We start from the raw sequence: 23,039 nt of genomic DNA on the forward strand, positions 1-23,039 counted from the left end.
ATCGAGGTACTGAAATTCGTGGTTTATTTCACAAAATATCGTATTTATGCCAGTATATTAGTAACTTAGATCCAAGTTATAACTGTTATTTTAACACAGATATGGTTGACTTTCCTAAAGCAAAAACAGCATGGCTTGTAAAGTATCAAAAATAAGAGAATCATATTTAGTATATCCTGGAAGGGAATATGCACTTTTAATGATCGCTATTATTGGAAAGTATGCTAGGATCTGAACAACAACAACCTGTAAATCATTTATACAATTTAAACTCAAAAGTCAGGGTCTCTAATATGATATATTTTTTTTTTTGTACACAAAGCTTTTCCACAGAATTTCCTTCATACGCTATTAACGTCACATACATCACAAGTACTGAAACATTAGAATGGGATAAGTGAAAAAGTACAACAAGAAATGGTTAACACATGAGAATATGGTAGCTACAAAAACACCAGAAAAGGTGTCAAAATAAGATCTGTACTATTGAAAGAGTGAAAGGGTTTCACTTAATTAGGTGTAAAATGTGAACTCAGTGGATTCATAAAAGCTCTGGAAGTGTGACCTGTTTGTCTATAGTGAAATAATTTCACAACTAATTAAAACTGTTTTAATATATGTGACATTTCCCCCTAAAGTTACATATATGACCTTCACTAGTTGAAGACTTGGGGTGAGGGTGTTCACTCCTTCAACCCTTCTCGACTGTTATTATTATAACGGCTACTTCAAAATCCTCCTTAGCCACGTTTCATTTGTAGTACAGCACACCCATGTGGCAATATCTCACGCAGCTGCCTTCCTAATTAATTTACCTCTTTCATCCATACGTTTCTAGACACATTCTCCCTTTGTGAGGTTGAATTTTAGACGCATGATAATTTACTATTAAAACTAGAATTATTTACTTTTCCGAAACTTCAAACTGATATATTTTGGCAAGTTTGAAGAAAAATATATTTTCTTCATGGATGTGGTTTAACAAAAAACTATCCAAACTCACGTGCGGTTAATAATATACTTTTCAAGACTAAAACAAAGGTTATATTAGTGTGTATATACACGTCTTCATGTTAAAGAAATAAATGGCCTTGAGTGATATATATATATATATATATATACATACATGTCGTCTCCACCAAATTCATTACGGTCTTGAATATAGCAAGGACACACTTCAGGAACAAAAAAGAATATATTGTTTATCCGAACAAACAGTGTTATATAAATTATATAAACTAGCGGATCACTACGGATTTGATATGAGAACATTTTGGCTTGTTTAAATATAATGGCGAAAACACTATAATTATTTTTATTATTGAAACAGTCTCTGTTGCATGGCGAATTGATATTTAAAAGTGGTTCTACTGTAACAAAGCATGAGCGAAAAGGAAAATTTTTCGATACAACTAGAAAAACAACTTGCAAGCTGGTTAATACTGTCAGAATAGATAGGTTATGTATATGTAAACAGTAATATCCGGCACTTGTAGAGAATTTCCCCAGTAAACAAAATGGTTTTTATATGATAAAAAACACGTTACGCATTGTAAACATTATATTATTTATTTATTACTTTAAATTTTAGTTATTATTATACGATTTTTTTATGACTCAAGGCTCATAATTCCGTCATTTGCTAAAATTATCGATTGGAAATTAATAAATAAATAATTTACATCACAAAATTATGTCGAGTTGTGTATATATTAGTACCATACATACGATAATAAAAAAGTGTAACTATAATGACGTTGAAGATATTGTGATTGACATTATACTCAAGAATTGTATTATCCTTGAGTTATCAACTTAATTACTACAAATGGATGTGTCTCTAACACTCGATATGTTACAGTGAAAATTCTATACAATTACCTTATATTCTATTCTGTGCACAGTTATCTCCATATATCACCACCATAATATATTAACACTGGATGCTACTGATATCGGAAAGTAAATATTTATTATAGAACTTAAAGTCTGAATGCCAACAACTATTTTTAAAAGAAGAAATAATGACATGCCGCTAGTGACAATATTAACATTTTTTTAAGCAAAAGGAATATTTCTTCGATGGTGACAATAAATCAGATACTAACATTATGTTTCATCCAATTACACTTTATTCAAAATATGCAACACTTTGTCTTAAAGCTACTACTTACGAAATAGTTCCTTTACGGTCATTTTTTGAGTGTTTACAGATTAGTTAGAATCTGGGTGCTACACGTAAAAGAACTAACAAGTTACAACCTATTTTTAAAAGATGCAGCTTTCAGACAATCAAATTTTTGCTTATCTTACCTGTTATACCAGGCGTAGTAGTCACAGTATTTACCATGGTTCATCGTGATACAGTTTGACCTGAAAGCTGTATATTATTTCTATAATTAAGTTACATCTCCTTAACTTTTATCTAATCACACCAAACGTGCCAACCATCATAATAAACGTCTCCTGCAGGACAAACGACCAGTACCAATATCGTCGCAGTGAGCGCGCGCAGCTAGTTTCTTCCGCACGTGAGATTTAGTAACTACTATCGATTGCACTGCTGGATTGTGCCACGTGCATTACAGGGGTGACACTCTGGGTGAGAACAGGTGGGTACTGAGGAAGGATCTTCTACTGGTCACTTTAAAAATTGGAAAATAAAATTAACGGCTGGCAACGAAAGACGTCCTAAAACAAACATTAATATATAGTTTTCTTAATATTATTCACCAAACAAGGTGATATCACACAAATATTTTTATAGTAAGATGTATAACAAAACTTAAAGAACTATTAATGACTTACAGGTAATAATATAAGTAAAAATGGGATGCCAACTTTTTTAAATAATAAGGTGTATGAATAAATAAATAGAAAATAATAGGTTTGAAAATAATTGTAATTAAGAAATAAATTAAAAGTCCTTTGTACCTTTCAAGATCTGCCAGTTAAAGTGTACGCAAGCTCCTAAACTTATGGCACGAATTTTAAAGCTGTTAAATATGCATTGATGAAGATACTGTTAAAATTATTCATTCAAAGTTTGTTAAACTTCCTTTCCATCAAGCTGCCACCAAATTTAAAATGATACATGCTGATATCGCCTGAAGTTAAAAAAAATATATTTCTGTTTCGGATTGTTACGTTCGTCTACAGGTGTCTGTCTGCAATGTTTGTTAAAATAATAAAGTTCCAAATAAAGGCTTTAATTATACCGTTCAGGATAAATATGAAAAATACTCTACGTAGAAATAGAATACACAAAAGGAAAACAAAACAAAACAAGTTGAACAAAACTCTTTTTCCATCCCATTTTGGACAGGAACTCTACGTAGAAATAGAAGACAAGTTGAACAAACCTCTTCTCCATCCCATTTTGGACAGGAACTCTACGTAGAAATAGAAGACACAAGAGAAAAGTTGCACAAAACTCTTCTCCATCCCATTATTGGACAGAGACTCCACGTAGAAGTAGAAAACACAAAGAAAAAAAAAAAACAAGTTGCACAAAACTCTTCTCCATCCCGACATTGGACAAATACTACACGTAGAAATAGAAGACACAAGAGAAAAAAAAAAACAAGTTGCACAAAACTCTTCTCCATCCCGACATTGGACAAATACTCCACGTAGAAATAAAAGACACAAGAGAAAAAAATCAAAACAAGTTGAACTAAACTCTTCTCTATTTCATTATTGGACAGAGACTCCACGTAGAAATAAAGATAAAAGTCGTAGGAACAATTTGCATAACGTCTTTGTCCCCCTCGTTATGTGTAAACATTCAGTACTTGATTAATTATAGTACGCCCATCGTACGTGCTGGGGTTACTCGACTTGTTATTATGCTTGTGGGCGAATGACACCAAACAATACGTTGATTTGTACGACACTTCAGCGCTAAGTTGGATAGGCACTGGTAATATATATATATATATGTCATTACTTTCTCAAAGTTTTTGAAAAGACAAAACCAAACATGAACATATCTCGGGCGAGAACATTTTCTTCTCATACTTATTCATACTCATAAGTTTGGAATAAGTTTGTCCACTTATTTATTTGAATAATGAGCAAAAATGTCTTCTCATACCTATTCATACAGATGTTTGCTCACCTGTGTATTGGAATAATGAACACATATTTTATCTTTTTATTCAAATAGCTTTGTATCGACCTATTTATTAAAGTAATGCGTACATAACTGTGTTATAATATTATTCGCTACTGGTTGGTATTACTTAATCTTTCCATCTTAACTTATGTGTATGGTGATCATATGATTTTGTACCATCTGCTTAATGAATAAACCTGGATAATCCTATCCGTAGGCGGACACACATACGAGTGCATAAATAAGAATGATGTATAGTGAAGTATAGACTTTGTGGTTAGATAATTTTAACTTCATATTAAGTTATCATGCATTTAACTTGAAACTGATTGATAAGTATTTAAGTTTGAATAAATGTTTAGCGTTTAATACATTTTAGTTTTGATTTTGGTTTTCTCTTTTAGCTAAGACGTTTCTTAAAATAATATATTAAGTTTTGATTTTTTTAAAGCGGTGAAGTGTTTAGGTTTTGGATTCATCTGTCACAAATAAAGAGGACAGTATTTCACTAACTTAGCTTAGTGAGTTCGCTTTTAAACAATCTAGGTTGGTGTTTACTTTATCTAATCTATAGAAGTGAATTAATTTTAAACTAATTTTCTTTCGATTGGTATGTTTATTTGAACTCAGGTATCCGCGTAAGTGTTCCAGCTTTTAATACATCTCATTTGAATATATTAGTTTAATGCATTTAGCCTGGATAAAAATGACTTGTTTTCAATTACCTTAGGCTAAATTCATGTTGGCAAATTGTGGGGCGTGAAGAATTGGTAAGAGGGGCAGGGCTCACAACTATGACTATAGGAGCATGTAAACCTAGTGGTGAATTTAAGCTTGTGTGGGCCCAGGGGCTAATAATTTTTGTGGGTTCTACATTCCATGTAATGTTGCACAGAATACCATTATCAATGGCTTCCCATTAAGACCATGGGCCCTGAAGTTGAACCCCTCGAGTTCCTACCTATATACGTCACTGTATAAATCATATTTGCAAGTATGAATTTAAAAATAAAGACGTTTTAAAACTACCGTACAAATATTACTAGTGTTATGTAATGTAGTAACAACAGTTAAGGTGTTAAAATGGAAGATACAATATATATATACACAAACTGGTTAAAAAGGAGTCGTGTCAGCATACAAGCTGCAAAAAACAGAGATTAATACCACATTGAAAAGTAAGTAAAAAAAAAAAGGTTTTACTAGCGAAACGTTGTGCATTTCTCTTCATTTCAGAGTGAAATTATCTTCTCATATACACAAACTGTTTTGCATCTGATCGGTTTCGTACAAAAGGACGAAAATCTTTTCACTCCTGACACAGGAACTCTAACACAATGTTTTTTTCGAAGGAATTGGTTGTTTGCTTACTGATAATAATTTGAAATCTGTAAGTTACGACGCCCCTCCAGTGGCATAGTAGGATATCTACGGACTTATACCACTAAAAACCGGTTTTCGATACCTGTTTTCGAGCACACATAGACCTTTGTGTAGCTTTGTGCTTAATAACAAACAAAATAAATGTTACGACGTACTGTCCTTTCACACCACTAGTTATATCTGACAGGTGAAGCTGACCAGTCTTCCCTGAACTTGTTTGATTAATATTTCATTCCCCCCATTTACCTAATTAACTCCCCATTGTATTCATTGTTTCACGTTTGTGAGTTTATCATTTTACCTCTAGCCAAAAAAGGGATTTGATTCATTTAGTGCAAGTCGTTAAGAAATGTAATTTTATTGGAAGCATTCAACAACCCAGATAACAATATCTCTTTCTTAATCAGGGGGCAGAGATGTGGTAGATACGGTAAGTCCCAATTATTACATTATAACATTTATATCCCAATGATATTGAAATGTAGCACTTAATTATGACTACATTCCTTGCAAAAAGCAACGTGACTGTTTATTCGATAACTGAGATATCATGCTAATTAAAATTTTATTTTACACATTGGTAAACATTTTTATCATTAAGTATTAGATATTGCTGTACACTTACTAGTGTGCCAAAACAACAAAAAGTGGGTGTTATATATCGCCAAGAAATGGGTTTATGTTTCTTTGAGTGACAGCGCAGAAGTACCCAAGCAGAAGAAATCATGAAATGATGTTGATAATGATGAACAGCTCTAGAGCTGGACCAGTCATTTCTTGATTTTCAGTTTCCACTGCTTCTGTCTTTAAAAGGTGAACCAAACACAAAATTAAAATGAGTAAGTACAAGGAAATTATTTAACATTTGGTTTCTCTTACAGAGCTATTACAAACAGGAACAACTGCAGTGCATTATTTGTTTGCAGAGTTTAGTTAATGAAGCCAAGTAAACTTCAAAGCATTTAACAATCAAACGCCCCGAGCACGAGGGTAAAGCCATTGAAATTTGCAAGCGGCAAGTAAAACATTTGAAAGGGCAAAGCAGTTTGCTTAAAAAGTTGTCAATTTACATCAAAAGCTTTAAGAACTTTTTAGAAGCATCTTGATGGGTTGTAAAAAGTGTGAAGCCACACAATACAAAGAGACGCATTACTTCTTTCTGCTGCCGTAAAAATGTGTAATAACGAACATTGAGAGTTTATCTTTATCACGTAACACTGTGGCGTGGCATATAAATGTAATCTTTACTGTCATAAAAATACAGCTGATAAAATACATATACCACAATCCAATATTTACCATACAACTATGATGTTCATAATTTGGATCAGCTTCTTAGAGTATGTGAAGAGTTCCTATTTTAGTAAATGTTGGAAAGGAAAGCTGTAAAAAAAAGCCGTCTTCTTTGTTATTGATGAGGTTTTTACCACAAACAATTTTTCTTGAAGCAGTTGCATTAATGGGAAACAAGAAAGGGTTTAGAGGCAAAGTAAGTCCTAGTGTATATCTTGTATCATACATGAGGAAGCACTAGATTGAAGAAATTGCAGCCCAAAGTAAACAGAATGCTACAAGATGCTGTAAGTATTGTAAACCTGTGTGATCAGGAATTTTGAACAGTAAGCTGTTTTCTATTCCTTATGAAGAAACGGGATCCAGCTACGACAACTCTTGCTGTGAAGTGAGGTGAACTGGTTGACTCGCGGAAGGTCGCATTGTGCAGTTTAACGATTTTCGTAATTGTTTTGTTAGTCTACAGTCTCACACTAACAACTCAATTTATGGCTGAAAAGTATGTACCTGGCTGATATTTATATCGTTGATATAAACTCAACGATCTTTTTTACTGCAAAGTCAAAATAACAATATTTTGCAGCTGATTGCTAAAATACCTACGTTTTGTAGGTACAAAACACAAGAAAACTTGGGCCGTGAAGAAACCAGAGTGAGAACTGAGAAATGTTTTCTTGCATCAGTGAATTCTTGGAAGAAAATGAGTTAAATGTTAATCCAATTCGTGACGTTATGTCTATTCATTTTGAAAACTTCGGTAGAAGTTTGCAGAACACTTTTAAGAACCAACGCGAGTACTCAACTGGACCTGGAACCATGTTAATAATTTGTTTGTTTAGAATTAAGCACATAGCTATACAGTAAGCTATCTGTACTTTGCACACCACGGGTATCGAAACCCGGTTTCTAGCGGTGTGAGTCCGTAGACATACCGCTGTGCTACTGGGCGTCAGCTTAGCAATAGTAGAATAACATTTCATCACCCACTAGTAGCTAAAGAAAAGCTCATACAAATATTTGGTTTATCATACAAGGTGAGGTGAAAGGTAAAAAACACATATTTAGAAAGGGGGACGTCATAGAAATGTTTGTTCCATTGGCTTTGATAAAGGCGGTTCTTAAAATCATGCCTAGTTAGGCGTAGTAGTTCTTTATTAATCTAGCTTAGATTAACCGATTAGTTTTCAGATGTAAGTTAATCTGGTTTTGCATGTTAAGTTTTCAATTAACTTAGCCTGGATCTGGATGTACGGAATAATTTTGGATTCACCTGGCCTTAATGAATGGGCTTGATTTTAATTTGTTATCGTAAATACGTTGGTTAGTTTTCAAGCAATCTAGTCTTGTTGAATGCGTTAGTTTGCAATTCATTTAAGCGAGATTTATTCTACCCTTAATACATTTTTACAGTGCTAAAAAATAAGAGAAATAATAGTTGAATGTTGCTATAATATTTTATATTTTACCAGTACACAAGAGAGACAGTTTCTAGATTTCATGATCATATATGAATCAATTTGTTTTTAGATTTATTTATTTCAATGCCTGCATGAAGAGAAAATGGTTTAATAATCATTTAGGGAATAGTCATGGGTAAGTTAAAATGAGGTCAGTTCTGATTTTTATGTTAAGAGTATACAAAAACTACGAAAGTGACAAGTTATATAGCTTTTCTTTTATGGACTTTCTTTAGGATTAAACTTATAGTTTAAAGATTACCTCAATAGCATTTTCTTATAACGCCATTTATTTGAGTGTACTTCTTTAGTTTTAGAGTGCTCAGGTAACCCCAATCATCATAAGAAGTGGCACTACACAAGGAAAAATTGTGAACAGTGCTACGCCTAAACAGCTTTGCCTTTTGCTCAAAATCATGCATTGCATTAAACTTTCCAACACAGTTCCTAGATCATTTGGCTCGCGTAATACGTAAAACAACGTTTTTCAAAGTATGCTCTTACCATCTAGATGGTAGAAATGATCTCTTATGGTAAAAGCGATTAGGTTACAGTCAGTAGTGCAATAATGCAAAATTGAGTGCTCCGATATATATTTTTATTTTAACGAAAACAGGACGCAATTCCTGGAACACATAGCGCTTTAATACGTTTCCATGTATTATATTTTGTCAAACTATTTCACACATTTCAAACTCTTTCACACACAGAGAGAGAGAAAGAGTGAGAACGAAGCCTTTGTTATTAAACAGTAGACAACAAAAGTTTGAGAACATAAAGTATTCGTTTAATTTGAAGCCTAATGTTTTTATTAACGTATTTCACCTGTATCATAGTTTTATACTGTTAAATAAGGGATGGCAAGCGCTGATAGCCCTCGTATAGTTTTGCGCGAAATTCAAAAACAAACAAACAAACGCGTTTCGTTTATCTTTGAAACAATACACTTCCTATTTGCTAACCGCCTATAGACGTTTTCGGTGTGGAAACACTCATTAAGAGCTGTGTGAGTAAAGTGTGAAAACCGAAGTGAATAGCATTTCTAGAAAGCCATAAAACAGCTAGTTTTAGAAGATATTTTACTGATTAAACTCTGTACTGATAAATGATACTGTCCAGAAAACATGACTATATCCCAAGCTAACAACCGTTTTCACTGCGTCTAATGATATTAAAGTCGCTAGCAGTAAGTCACGAAAAGAACTGCTGTGTTGGAATTATTCTAACATACCGAAGTTCCACACCAGCAAAACGAGATCCACCCAGTAGCGATGCAGTTATCTTTATCTGTCTGACAGCGCATCTCACTCAGACTTAAAACACACAATTGGTGATAAAACGTTCAGATAAACCTTGGAAGGGGCTTTATATGTTTCATGAATTAAACATCGCTGTATTGAGGTTTTCCAAACCCCAGAGTTTGGGATCATTTGTCATGACCAAACGAGGACTTCAAACGAGGACTTTTACTCCATTAAACAAAATTGCCGAAGAACGATAAAACTTTTTATTTTTCCTATAACAAACGAATGTTACGTTCTAAGCAATCTATAACCAACATCTACTCTACTGTTTAGTTTTTCAGTGAAAACTGTTATTTTTTCACTAGTATTTTTAGGGTAGTTTGTCTTATATTTTTCGCGCATACCTATACAATTGACTATCTGCGTAAAGCCGTTCGTTATTTTGAAGAAAGAAGGCAGCTTTCTAAATAGCAGTTGCTGCCTATTCTGGGTCAACTTCTGTCTAATAATTATTTTCATAGTGCAGCCACGGCCCCAAATTGCGGAACGCGTTTTTTTTTTTTTTTTTTCGAAAACGGAACGCGAATAATGAATTATATGATCTATATTCTCCAAAAGTGTTTAAATCATTTGAGAGTGCTGTTTAGTTGTAATTTATATGACTCTGTGGCCCTTCATGATTTTCTACTATAATAAATTTTCAAAATATATCATATACTGTTTTACGTTTTTATTGTTTTTTTTTTTTTTTTTAAATTTCGCATAAAGTTACTAGAGGGCTATCTGCGCTAGCCGTCCCTAATTTATCAGTGTAAGACTAGAGGGGAGGCAGCTAGTTATCACCAATCATCGCCAACTCTTGGGCTACTCTTTTACCAACGAATAGTGGGACTGACCGTCACATTATAACGCCCCCACGGCTAAAAGGAGGAGCATGTATGGTGCGACGGGGATTCGAACCTGCGACCCTCGGATTACGAGTCGAACGCCTTAACTCACCTGGCCATGCCTGGCGTTTGTACGTTTTTCTGACACATTTGTTTTTTATTTCTGTTATCTATACCAGTGGTTCTCACGGTATGATATGCAACCTACTGGTAGAATGAAAGAGTCCTTTAGACGGTTCGTGGGCTGGTCGAAAATGCAACTCAAACAAAAACAGCGCAATTCACTAAAAGTGGCGATTTTTTTATGTAACTTTTTGCAGTGGCAAGTAAAAGTGGGTGGGGTAGAACCGCTAAATGATCCATTGACGAAAAGTTTGAGAACCGTTGATATACACTGAACAATATATTCCTCATTTAAATACTAATGATTATATATCTATCTATCTTTCTTTTATAACTGTATTATGTGTAATAAATTTTATTGGCCTTTTTTATATTTCTCATAAATCATTCTTTACTCTGAAAACTGATTTTATTATTTCTCTTTTATTAGTACAATAGATTTCGCTATTCTTTTTTTTTTCTGATATTCAAAAACATTATCTGAAATACTTAAACTATAGTTTTATTATTTCTTATTGAAGATTTCTTTATCCTCATGTTTCTCACGTTAATAATCTGTTGATCACTAGCTTATTCAAGTTACAGCTAAAAGTAATGAGTTTAAATACACGCTAGATCAATAGTTGACATTTTGGATATTATTTCAAAGCTCTGAGAACAAGAACACCTTCATAACTTAGTATACAATATATTAATTAATATTAATACATGCTAAAATTAATTTAGCAGATATATATACACACGAATTTAAAATCATAAAAAGGGTTTGTTTTTGAATTTCGCACAAAGCTACTCGAGGGCTATCTGTGCTAACCGTCCCTAATTTAGCAGTGTAAGACTAGAGGGAAGGCAGCTAGTCATCACCACCCACCGCCAACTCTTGGGCTATTCTTTTACCAACGAATAGTGGGATTGACTGTCACATTATAACGCCCCCACGGCTGAAAGGGCGAGCATGTTTGGCGCGACGGGGATGCGAACTCGTGACCCTCAGATTAAGGCATGCCTTAACACGCTTGGCCATGCCGGGCCCGTGAAAAAGGGAACCTACATCATAATGTGCCCAGACCTAAGCGATCTTCTAAAGAAAACACACTTAATTCTTTCATATTCACTTCCGGTTTAAATGTTATAAATATAAATTATTTGTAGTTTATTTTTTATTTACTACGCGCGTTATAAATATAGATTTATTTTCTAATATTGCTTTTAACTTCGTTTTTTTAATCAGGCAGGACGTACGTATTGTTACATCGATTTTCAGTTCACGTGAGTATGAGGGAAGTGGATTTAATTTAATCAAATGTTTGTCTTTTCAGCTTTAGAATTTCATTGGTTTTAAATAGCATTAAAAACATTATTATATGTATATATATTTTTTTGTAATTTTCAAAATCGTATGTTACTGAGAGCTTCTTTGATTGAGATGGTTTAATTTAGAAAATACGTTCTTAAGTTTTCAAAAATTACGACAAATACTAATATTTAACAGAGATATAGTCTATGTGAGATTCCATAAAGGACGTTCTAAAAAACTCACACGCCTTCCGCTGGTACAGCGGTATGTCTCCGGATTTACAACGCTAAAATCAGGAGCAGATAGCCCTTTGTGGCTTTGCTATATGAAAAACACACACGAAACACAAGAAATTCACTCTCAGCTTATAAAATTTTGCAAAGAGCCGAGCTTCGTATTTAACTGTGGACATAAACCAGAATATTTAGAATAAAAAACTATATTTTTGAAAAATAAGTTTCGTTGCTATTTCATAAAAACTGGCGTAAATCCAAAATGGAAAATAAAATAAAATTTTAACACACTTATCTAAAGATGTTTCATGTTCTGCCTATAGAAGGCTAAGTAAAGGTTAGAAAAAACTATGTGTTAAGATGAAAGCTAGTTAAAACAGGAGAACAGGGTCATAATTTGGCAGTACAGTAACGATTCATGAGAAAGTCAATAACCTCAATGACCGTGACAACAGGTCAACAGAATGATATTGGCATCAGGGTACGTGGAGGTGGTTTATGTAGTAGGTCAACATGGTGGAGACTTTTGAGAAGGTTAGTGGGGTAATAGCTGTAACAGCAGTAAACAATGATGATGGGTAGGAATGTTAACTGGGTAATAGCTTGGCACAGAAATGAGCATGGTAGTAAGTAGTAAGAATGTTAGTAGGGTAAACATTTGTTCCAGCATCTCAGCATAGTAATGAACGGGAGAATGGTTAAAATAACAGTAGGGTAGTACCTTATCACAACGTCTGAAGCAGTTATTACCAGTGAATAACCAGTGGCTCCTCTGGAAATTAGCAGAGCAAAACACTGTGAAAGCAGATCACATAATGATGGCTGACAGAAAGGACTAAATTGTCTTAAAATAGAAAGTAAACATGGCAGTGGGTGATGATATGGTCACCAAGGTAATAACTGATGAAAAAGGACAACAGAGTGATAATTAGTACTAGCAAGTCTATCGAATGAAGCGAGATCATGTCGAGAACATGGCAGGTTGAAAGGAAGAATTTTTTTAAGATTTGTACTATACATTAAAATAACGGCTGAATACTAGAAATAGCTTAGCAAAGACATCAAGAAGGTGGGAAATTCAGGACTAATACTGAGGGCAGGGAATATACAATTACAGAAGCACTTTTCAGTAAGAAATTTCTCAGAATTATAGAGTCTGCCTGTGACCTCCAATCATAGAATACATTCTGTACTACATAGAAAGATTAGATCAGCACAAGATGCAAACTGGAGCTATATGTTATAATATATTCAGTCAATACGAAAGCGATCAAACAGAAGACTAGTGAGTTCAGTGCTTGAGTTGTCTTTTAGGATGGTATCTGAGCAGAATGAGGCTAATGGACACAGATGTACAGACGAAAACATCAATATAAAAACATTTTATTGACAACCATTCATGCCTTTTTAATTGGAGAAAAAACAATAAGTTGAGACAGTTGTGAGAGATAGAAATGTTTGTTTTTTTTAGTGAAAATATCGAAATGAAAGAAGACATTGTAATGGAAAGGGATAAAGGTAAAATTTTAGAGAGATAATACCAGTGTGGAATACGGCACCATTGTGCCTAATTTAGACGTAAAACATTACGGATTATTGGTATTACGTATGAAAAAAAATGGTGCATATTTGAGAAAACTTACCCAATTTTGTGTAACAGGCGTTGTTGGCATGACTTAATGTTCCTGTATACCAAGGATGGAAGATATAAAATGATAAAATTAGAAGTGGAAAACAAATATAAGAAACATATTAATGTAAAATAATAGTACGTAATTTGAACCACTTTATATCTTTTGGTAGTTTTCACATTTAATGTACGTACGTTATATTAAGAGTATTTAAAAATGAAATTAAAAACAGTGTGAAAAAATAAAAGTCATGAAAGAGCAGAATGACCTAACATAAATTAATTATCACTAAAATTAATAAATTTAAGTAATATTGGGCTAACGTAGTAATAAATATTTTGAAAATAAAATGGAGACAAATAAACAAGACACACACACACGGACGTACATGTTTTAGTCCAATAATTTGTTGTTTATAGAAAAGAGAATCGAACGGAGCTTACTGTAACGGCAAGTTGTTATGTTAAACCGATTGAGTGAACAACTGTAGTAACCACACTTTCACCGGCCTATCGTCACGAGTTGTTGAAATAACCTGCATGCTTATTTCATAAATCATAACTTCTTGAATATGTACATATCGTTTAATCAACCACATTTTTCTGAAATAATTAATTGTGTACTATCAGAATTCTTAATAATCACATATTTTAGTAATGTAATTAATATTCATATTATTAGCTTATTCTGTACATTGACATGAAAACTACTACATTTTAAACTATTTTTGGTAAATATTGCCTGGCGTATGTTAATTGCAAAATTTAATACAATTTCTTTTCGCTCCGCAGTGGCACAGTGGTATGTCTCTGGACTTTTATTGCTAGAAACTGCTTTTCGATCATTCGTGATGGGCAGAGCACAGACAACCTTTTGTGTAGCTTTGAGCTTAATGACAAAGAACAGTAATTTTTTCACGCCCCTCTGTGGCTTAGCGGTAAGTCTATGGACTTATAATGCTAAAAGTGATGGTTCCGCATTGCACAAAAGGTGTATTGTATACTAATTATTTTGACTGTACTAAACATTTCAGAGAAATGATGCTAATTATAATAATTATACTACTTTTTTACATATGTAATTATTTATAGCACAGATAGCTCTAGCTCATCTTATACTTTTTGTGCTTAGAAACAAAAAAATAATTTTTCGACTGTACTAAGCGCTTCAGAGAAATGATGTTGATTATCATGATTCTACTACGTTTTTTTGTTTACATATGTAATTATTCGTAAGACCGAGCCGAAACAAGTAAGAATAACGAGTTTTCTCTTGAATGGCCACTTATCTAGGTTTACACTTTGTACAATTTATAGAATACTTGGTCATATTTTATTTATTTATTTACAAGCAGCATGAAAGATATAATTATCCTTCAGTTTTAGACCAAGTTATTTATCTTGGATTCATAAAATCTATCATACAGCGGTATGTGAAGACTTAGTGATTTGCCATACATTGTAACTGACTAAAACAATAATCAAAGTCGTCAAACGTTTTATGAGTTAAAAATGTATCTCGTGATGACTGGTTTGGGCATTAACACTTTTATTAATAAAGTAGAGAACAACATTTCGACCTTTATAGGTCATCTTCAGGTCGAAACGTTGTTCTCTGCTTTATTAGTAAAACTGTTAATACGAAAACAAGGCAATCGTCTTAAGACACATTTTTACTTCAAGTGGGTTTCTCGTCATCACGAATTTCATGAGTTACTGTAGCATAAATTCTACTGTAAAACTGTTTAACTGGTTAATCTTCAGTGTAAGCAGACGAAGTAAACTTAAATTTTATCGTTGGTGCTACACTTTATTAAATTCAATGTAAAAGTTTTGGTATGTTAAGTACACGTGGTTAAAACAAGAAACTTAATAATACACACATTCTCCAGATGCTATATTTGTTTCAACAAGAGGTTTAAGAAGCTATAGATTGCTATATCAACTAGTTAACAGAATAAAAAATCTGGTTATTTTTATCGACACAGTTATAAAACCGAAAAACTCTCTAAAATGCAAACTATATATTCCACTGTTTTACAACATTCGTCATACATTTTGAGCGGAGCAACTAGAAATAGAACACACCAAACTACAGTGTTACAGAGTGCGCAAGACCTGTGATTGTGCATATTATACTGACGGTAATTACAAGATGAAAACGATATATATCATTAGACAATATTTTGAAAAAAAACAACAACAAATATTCGATAAAGACCGTTGAAATATGCTATTCAAACACCAATACAATGGTAAATCAAAGGTGTTTTTGTAGCTTAACACCAAGTTACAAAAAAGGCTATCTGCGCTATGCCCACCACGGGTATCGATGTCTAGCTTCTAACATTTAAGCCCGCAGACATGTTGATGTGCCTTTGAGGAGATAAATCAAATATAAATTACGTTTCAGTTAAAGTTCAGTAGTACAGATTTAATCTTACAAAAATGTGCAGAACGACTACACAAATAAAGAAGCACCACTTGAAACTGTTAAGATACTAAAAAAGGGCATTTTAAACAGTTGTTTATCCAGATCCCTCTTTCGTCGGTCTTCACACTCGCCTCTCTTCACACATTAACTTTATTACCCTCAATACTAAACTAATAAATTCATAAAAAAGAACTACGTAACGTAACTGTCTATAGAATTTACGTTTTTTTAAAGTAAAGTTATTAATAGTTATATTTACATCTCTGCGTCCGCTTTAGAAACCTTCCGCAACCTCAAGGCATCGAAACCCAAAGTTTGAGATTCTGTTGTTTTAATGTGACCTGGAAGATAAACTCTTACAAGAAATTTTGTATAAATAGTTTGGTCAGGAACTGAAAATGATAATATTAAAATAATAACAGTGAAACATGCAGATAGGAGTGTGTGTTCTTATAGGGAAGCCATATCGGGCTATCTTCTGCTGTCTCCGCCGAGGAGAATCGAACTCCTGATTTTAGCGTTGCAACTCCGTGAACTTGCTGCTATACCAGCGAGGGTCTACAAATAGGAAATATTATCATGACAAAATTAATTCCGTATCACTGGTGATAAACAGAAAATTAAGTCGTAAATAACCGGAAATGACGTTTTCTCTCGCTCATTTCAAACTTCTACGCCAGCTAAGTTTTCGTTCAAAGACCTTAGACTGCAACTAATTATAAAAACAGAGCTTCTGGGGTTTTTGCGTACGGTAAGAATACGAGAAGGAACAAGAAAAGTGATTTTTTTACTGTTATTTTTCTCTGGGAGAAGTCTTTGTTTGTTTGTAGTTAAGCATAAAGATATAGGAGGTGATATGCCTGTCACGGTTATCAAACTCAGCTTCTAGCTTTTTTTTAAGTAGGACGACATGTTGCTGTGCCAATTTGGGATCGTGGAGTCATAAAAATTGGTTGACACATCTTAACAGATTGTTTATCTAGAATGTAATGAGGTTTGATTCTTATCCATGAAACGAAGTGGAAGATTGAGACACTTTTTTTTAAATGTCAGCTCAACAGTTACTGATCGATAACAATTTGCTACATGAAAAAAAGTAAAAAAAATCGTTAATCTGCTCATCATCAGGATATATTTGGTCCAAAAGTTTAAGGTATATCGCTCTCTTACAAATTCTTATCCACTTTGGCAATCATAAAAATTGCCTTAGTCTAAAATTATAACTATTCACAAAATGCGTGGGCATGTTATATTTATAATGTTCATTAAAAAGCAAAACTTGCAAGTGTTATCATAGCTTTGTTTGTTCTATTTTTGAATTTCGCGCAAAGCTACACGAGGGCTACCTGCGCTAGCCGTCCTTAATTTATCAGTGTAATGCTACAAGGAAGGCAGCTAGTTATCACCACCCACCATCAACTCTTAAGCTACCCTTTTACTAACAAATAGTGGTATTGACCGTCACATATAACGCCCACTCGGCTGAAAAGGCGAGCATGTTTGGTGCGATGGGGATTTGAACCCGTAATCCTATCTATCCATCGGAAGACATAACTTTGTTACTGTTGAAAAAAAATATATAATATTGGGATTATATTTTCGTAAAAACTCAAATTACTAGTTTTGAAGGTAACAACAGCATTTTTGTGCAACTAGAACGAAGAAAGGTTTTCACTACTCTAGACTACTTTAAGAAAAATGATGGAATGTTAAAAAAAACACTGTTATTGATTGCTCTAATCTTTGATTTAACGAAATCCCATTTTCAATCGCCTGACCAATCTAGCTCAGTTGTTACCCTAAACTTTTGACATACCCAACTGAAAGGATTACTTCCTCCTATAAGATGAGAATGTTTATGAGTTAACTCGAAACGTGCAAAGTTGCACTCAAAGATATAATGATGGTTGTTTTGACCATCTCTTGGAACTATTACTCCCAGCATATACCACTGTTTGGTTTTATATCAGCTATATTAGTCATGTATGCATGCAAATGTTGTACTTAGAAGTAGAAGAAGGCATCAGGCGCAATGTTATGAAAGATTACATTGCATGGCTTGACATGTTATTTATAAAAGTTATAAACAGCATGGCTCAGTTTGAATGTATGAACAAAAAATCACAGAAATAATTTATAATATGACAGGATGATAGATAATAGCATGATGCAGACGTAAAGCTGCATAATAACACATACCTTGGATTGTTCTTGACTTTACATTTCTTTTCTGGTGCAGACACACACACACAAACGAAAAAAAGACCTACAGACGCAACGTGCTTTGTAAGCCCACTTTGAAAATGTTATGTACTTATTCTAACAAACGCCAAACAAAAATACACACAGTTCTGTTTCTAGCTCCAAACAAGAAATGCATCATTTTACTTTCTGAATATATTATAGCCCATGCTTTAAAGCTTCAGTGCTCCAAGTACAAGCACCAACCACTGTAATAATTGAACCATGTAGATTACATTATAGTGATACGAAATCAAATGCGACTCATCATTAAACAATCAAAGAAAGGAAAAACAAAACAAAACAGGATCAATCAGTTTATATAAGATATATTACTTTGGAAGATTCGGTGAATACTGAAGTTTGGTATCATTTAAGAAGCGCGTGTCCCCAAAAAAGACCTTTTGAGATAAGGTTGCTATGACAACCTTAATGAAGAATCTTTACAAGAACGAAAGCTTTACCTTGCAACCATGAGCAAATAAAGTGAAATGTTCAGTTCATTTTTCTAGCATCAGGATTGAAGATTTTATGAACGCGCTTTTTGTTTGTGTAAAAGCTATAAAACTTACGTTTTCTAACAAATAAATTTCAGTAACTCTAACTTAGTATAAAATATATACAATCATATTGCACTTTGACGTGTAACACGATTATTTCTTCATTTGATTATATTCGGAAGAGTTTACATCAAGATCATAACATTATAAGTCATCTCGAAGTTTCATTTGTGCATGAATCATGAACAAACAGCTTCAAAATTACATAATTTATTCGAAATATTCATCGGAAGTATTGTATATTTAAAGACCTTAGACACTGGATTTGTCCTTTTTAGAAGGCGTATAATTTTATTATACTGTGTGTGTTATTTTATTTCACTTCTTTTTATACTAAGATTAAGGACGAGAAATACTGCATATTTTATTAGTTCAGATTCTGGCTCACATTCAAAACCAGTGGAGAAGTTAGCTGTTTAATAAATGTGGTTTGGTTTGTTTTGAAATTCGTGCAAAGCTACACGAGGGCTATCTGCGCTAGCCGTCACTAATTTACCAGTGTAAGACTAGAGGGAAAGCAGCTAGTCATCACCACCCACCGCCAACTCTTGGGCTACTCTTTTACCAACGAATAGTGGGATTGGTCGTAACTTTATAATGCCAAGTGAAAGGGCGAGCATGTTTGGTGTGACGGGAATTGGAGCCGGCGACCCTTAGATGACGAGTCGAGTGCCCTGATTACCTGGCCATGCCGGGCCCACTTTTTTATTTATAAACCTGATTATTCTATTATTATATTTCAGTGGTACTCACAATGCATACAGTGATTATTTTTATGTCGTGACACTTGTTTGAAATTGAGTTTTTGAAAACGTATTCACGTCTCTCAAAAACGAGAAGTACATGATGATGGAACGTGTGAAAATTTAAAGTGAGTTTTACTGGATAGTTGATGATGTTACGATGCTGCATCTTCGTAAAAAACAAACTGTAGGTGTATCGCGTAATCACTGACATATAGCTGACGGTTTCTAGCACGCGCGTTCTCTGTAACGGTTCTTTTGGGTTCTATACAAAAAAGTTTCACGTTTCTGTTATGAAGGCGAGAAAAGTGTTTTTTGAGAAGTTTGGTTTAGTTTTGTTCGAATGACCATTTCAGATCGAGATGTTTTTGTATGGCACACGAAAGAGTTTTTGAACCTAGATATTAATGATTAGTCTTTCTTATAAGCTATTATTAGCTTTTTGTTTATGAATAAAGAGTTACCAAGTTTAACATTTAGTCTTAACTTTTGTAAGCCTTGTGCTTTTGAGAACTGTTTAAAACTGTTTTTGAAAATATCGAAACGTTTTGGTGCAGTGGACATTGGAACAGTAAACTTTTATAACCGTTCAATCTATCCTAAACTTCAACTTTGAATTTACAACCTGAACCAGGCTATATTTCAACATACTGCATTTACAGTGATTATGTTGAATTAGAGAGACAATTCTTATGTGGATTTAACCAGAAAGTGTGACTTTTTTTTGTATTGTACGCTTTTGTAAATTATTGTATATACGTTATTATTTGATGTCTTTTTTTTTGTATTTTATAAAGGTGTTTATACATTTTCTTGGGTAGGGTTAAGATAAACATAAACTACATCATTATTTTGTACATATCATCTTTAATGAATGTGTTAATAAATACAGAAATGTCAACAACATATATTATGTTTATCAGAACTACTTTGCAGATTGTTGTTGCACAACGTAAAATGTCCGTCGTAGGGTAGCGAAAGCATACAGTTCAACATTACATTGTGCATACCATACAAATATGCAAAAAATATTTTGCGTGTTATAAAAACATACATTTAGCTCTGGTTTTGTGTTATTGGTATGTAATATCACGCATGTCTGGTACCGTATTTTCACACATTCTTGGCGTGAGAATACAAACAGATCCGATAATCAAACGTACATATTTTGTGGAGGTAAACTAGTAAAACAAAGGGATATATAACAAGCCTGCTACTGTATTTATCACTCTAACGACGAGTACCCTCAAGGTACCATTAATCACAGTGACTTCATTTTTTTCCCTTTCCTAGCATTTAGAAATTGCTGCATATATATTTTTATATTCTTCAAGATGAAAGATTAATGAGCAAATTTCCATCATTCAGCGTGAAAAAGAATTTCCAAAAATAAGCGAATTGTGAAAAGAAACAAATGATAAGATTGGTTGATACAGAGAATTAATAACTCAAATATATCATTCGAAGCAAACTGTTGTAGTGATCAACAACTCGCAACATCTTTCAAAGGAAAGGGTAAAAACTGAGGAAAGGCAGGCTAAAGTTTAGAAGGTGAAAAACGAATAGAAAATTTGGAGAGCGCAGAAGTTGTAAAGCACAGGATGTGGTGCTAGATGGAAGACTTCCTGCTTGGCAGGAAACGACCGAAGATGGAGTACAGGTTAAAGGAATGAAACGTGATGCCTAGCACCAGAATAGTAAAGCAAGTAATAAATGTATTTAAAGGAAAACTTTTTATATAAATAATAAAACAAATGTCGAATGAAAACGTGAGGATATGTTCGTTTATACTCGTGAGGAATGTCATATTTTCGAGTATATTGGGCAAGTAACTATAATTTTAGGTTTCCAGTTTATTGAAATGTCCAATTGGATTACATTCGTTTATTGCTGCTTAGGAACACCGCCCCCTCTTGTTTTTGTTAAAAATACGTTTGACGAATTTCAGTTCTATGTTGTAAACGAGGTATGGATTTTATTTATTATAAATTAACACGTTTGCCGATAGTCTACCAAAGATATGATATAGTTCGTGAAAACATGTTTTATTTATTCGTATAGTAGCGAATTTCTCTTTGGTGTTGCAAATTTATACAAAAATACATTAAGAAAATAATTCAATAAATAAACAGCTTAAAAAGCTGCCAAAAAACAAAACCGTAGCTCTTTCAAGAACTGTTTGTTTGTTTTAGAACAAAACCATTGGGTTATCTGGTGTGCCCGCTGCGGAGAATCTAATCCCAAATGTTAGCAATTTAGTCCGTAAATTTACTGCCTTCCTACCAGGAGGCCTCTTTTAAGAATAAATGTAAAACTGAAAAAATAAACGAAATATTCATTAATTTGTCAAAAAACAGTAAGAAACCTCGACTTCCACGACTGTATTAAAAAAACAACGGCAAAAAACAACATAGTTATAAGGACAAAAAACGTGATTAATGAGATAAAGATTACTACATTTAGTAATGGTAATACATATTTAATAAAGGACTATTTTTAATGACTTGTTTAAAAACGTTTACGTTAACTTTCAAATACAGGAAAAATATCTTCGTGGAAAATGTATAACATTTACTTGGAGAGACGTTACACTGAAACTTCAGTTGATCAATTCATTCAAATGTTTTTTCTTGAACAGTACACTTCGAACGAATAAGGATATTATGTTAAATGTTTTAATTATGAATCCGAAGAAAGTCTGAAGCTCTCAAACGTGTTGCGTTCCCACAGTAACAGGGAAAATACGTTGCCAGAGAAACGTCACGTTTGTTAGGCAGCTTAATCTCAAAGATCGCAATAGATAAAACTGTTAAATTAAGATGTATCTTAATAATGTATATACTTAATGCTTTTGAACTGATCAAGAAAATTAATTATCATGTTCTCATCCCAGTGCTTTAAATTGTTAATAGCGTCAGCTAAATGAGTTGCGTTCAAATGCTCCAGAAAAAAAAAAATTGTTGATTTTTATTTGGTCTATAACATTAAGTATGCATGACAGAAATACGTATATAATGGTGACTCGAATAATACTATTAGCGCTTAAACCTTTCATATTACTAACATAAAATTATATACACTCATTTATCAGATTTAGGCTAGGGTAATCTTTAAAACAACCGTAAAGCAACGTTATTATACTTCTAGTGTAAGAAAGAAAGAAAAGTAACTCAACCAAACCTTCTGATACACAATGTGAAGGTTGTTTAATGATGACGGTTGTACGGGTTTTACCTGCACTAACTTTTGTTTCTTCACCTTACACTATAACGTAAATTACATTCAAAAGAACAAATCATCTACTTGGTTCGTAACAGATCAATACACTGATGTTCACTATTTGCAACATTGTTACATAAATAACAATACGATAGATGATCTTTAAATACTACATAAC

General features: G+C 33.3%; 1 protein-coding gene across 4 annotated transcripts in view; it reads right to left on the reverse strand.

The window, feature by feature from the left end:
* Positions 1-23,039, reverse strand: part of LOC143226032 (uncharacterized) — a 339,996-nt gene that overhangs the window by 106,018 nt on the left and 210,939 nt on the right. For 3 of the 4 annotated variants that reach the window (XM_076456428.1, XM_076456429.1, XM_076456430.1), the window contains one exon: positions 13,678-13,719. The exons of the other annotated variant lie outside the window; for it this stretch is intronic. In XM_076456428.1, coding sequence (XP_076312543.1) covers positions 13,678-13,719 — 42 coding nt within the window. The remainder of the gene's footprint in view (positions 1-13,677; positions 13,720-23,039) is intronic. 4 annotated transcript variants of the gene reach the window in all.

The sequence above is a fragment of the Tachypleus tridentatus genome, chromosome 9 (assembly GCF_004210375.1).
Source record: "Tachypleus tridentatus isolate NWPU-2018 chromosome 9, ASM421037v1, whole genome shotgun sequence".
Classification (NCBI taxonomy): domain Eukaryota; kingdom Metazoa; phylum Arthropoda; class Merostomata; order Xiphosura; family Limulidae; genus Tachypleus; species Tachypleus tridentatus.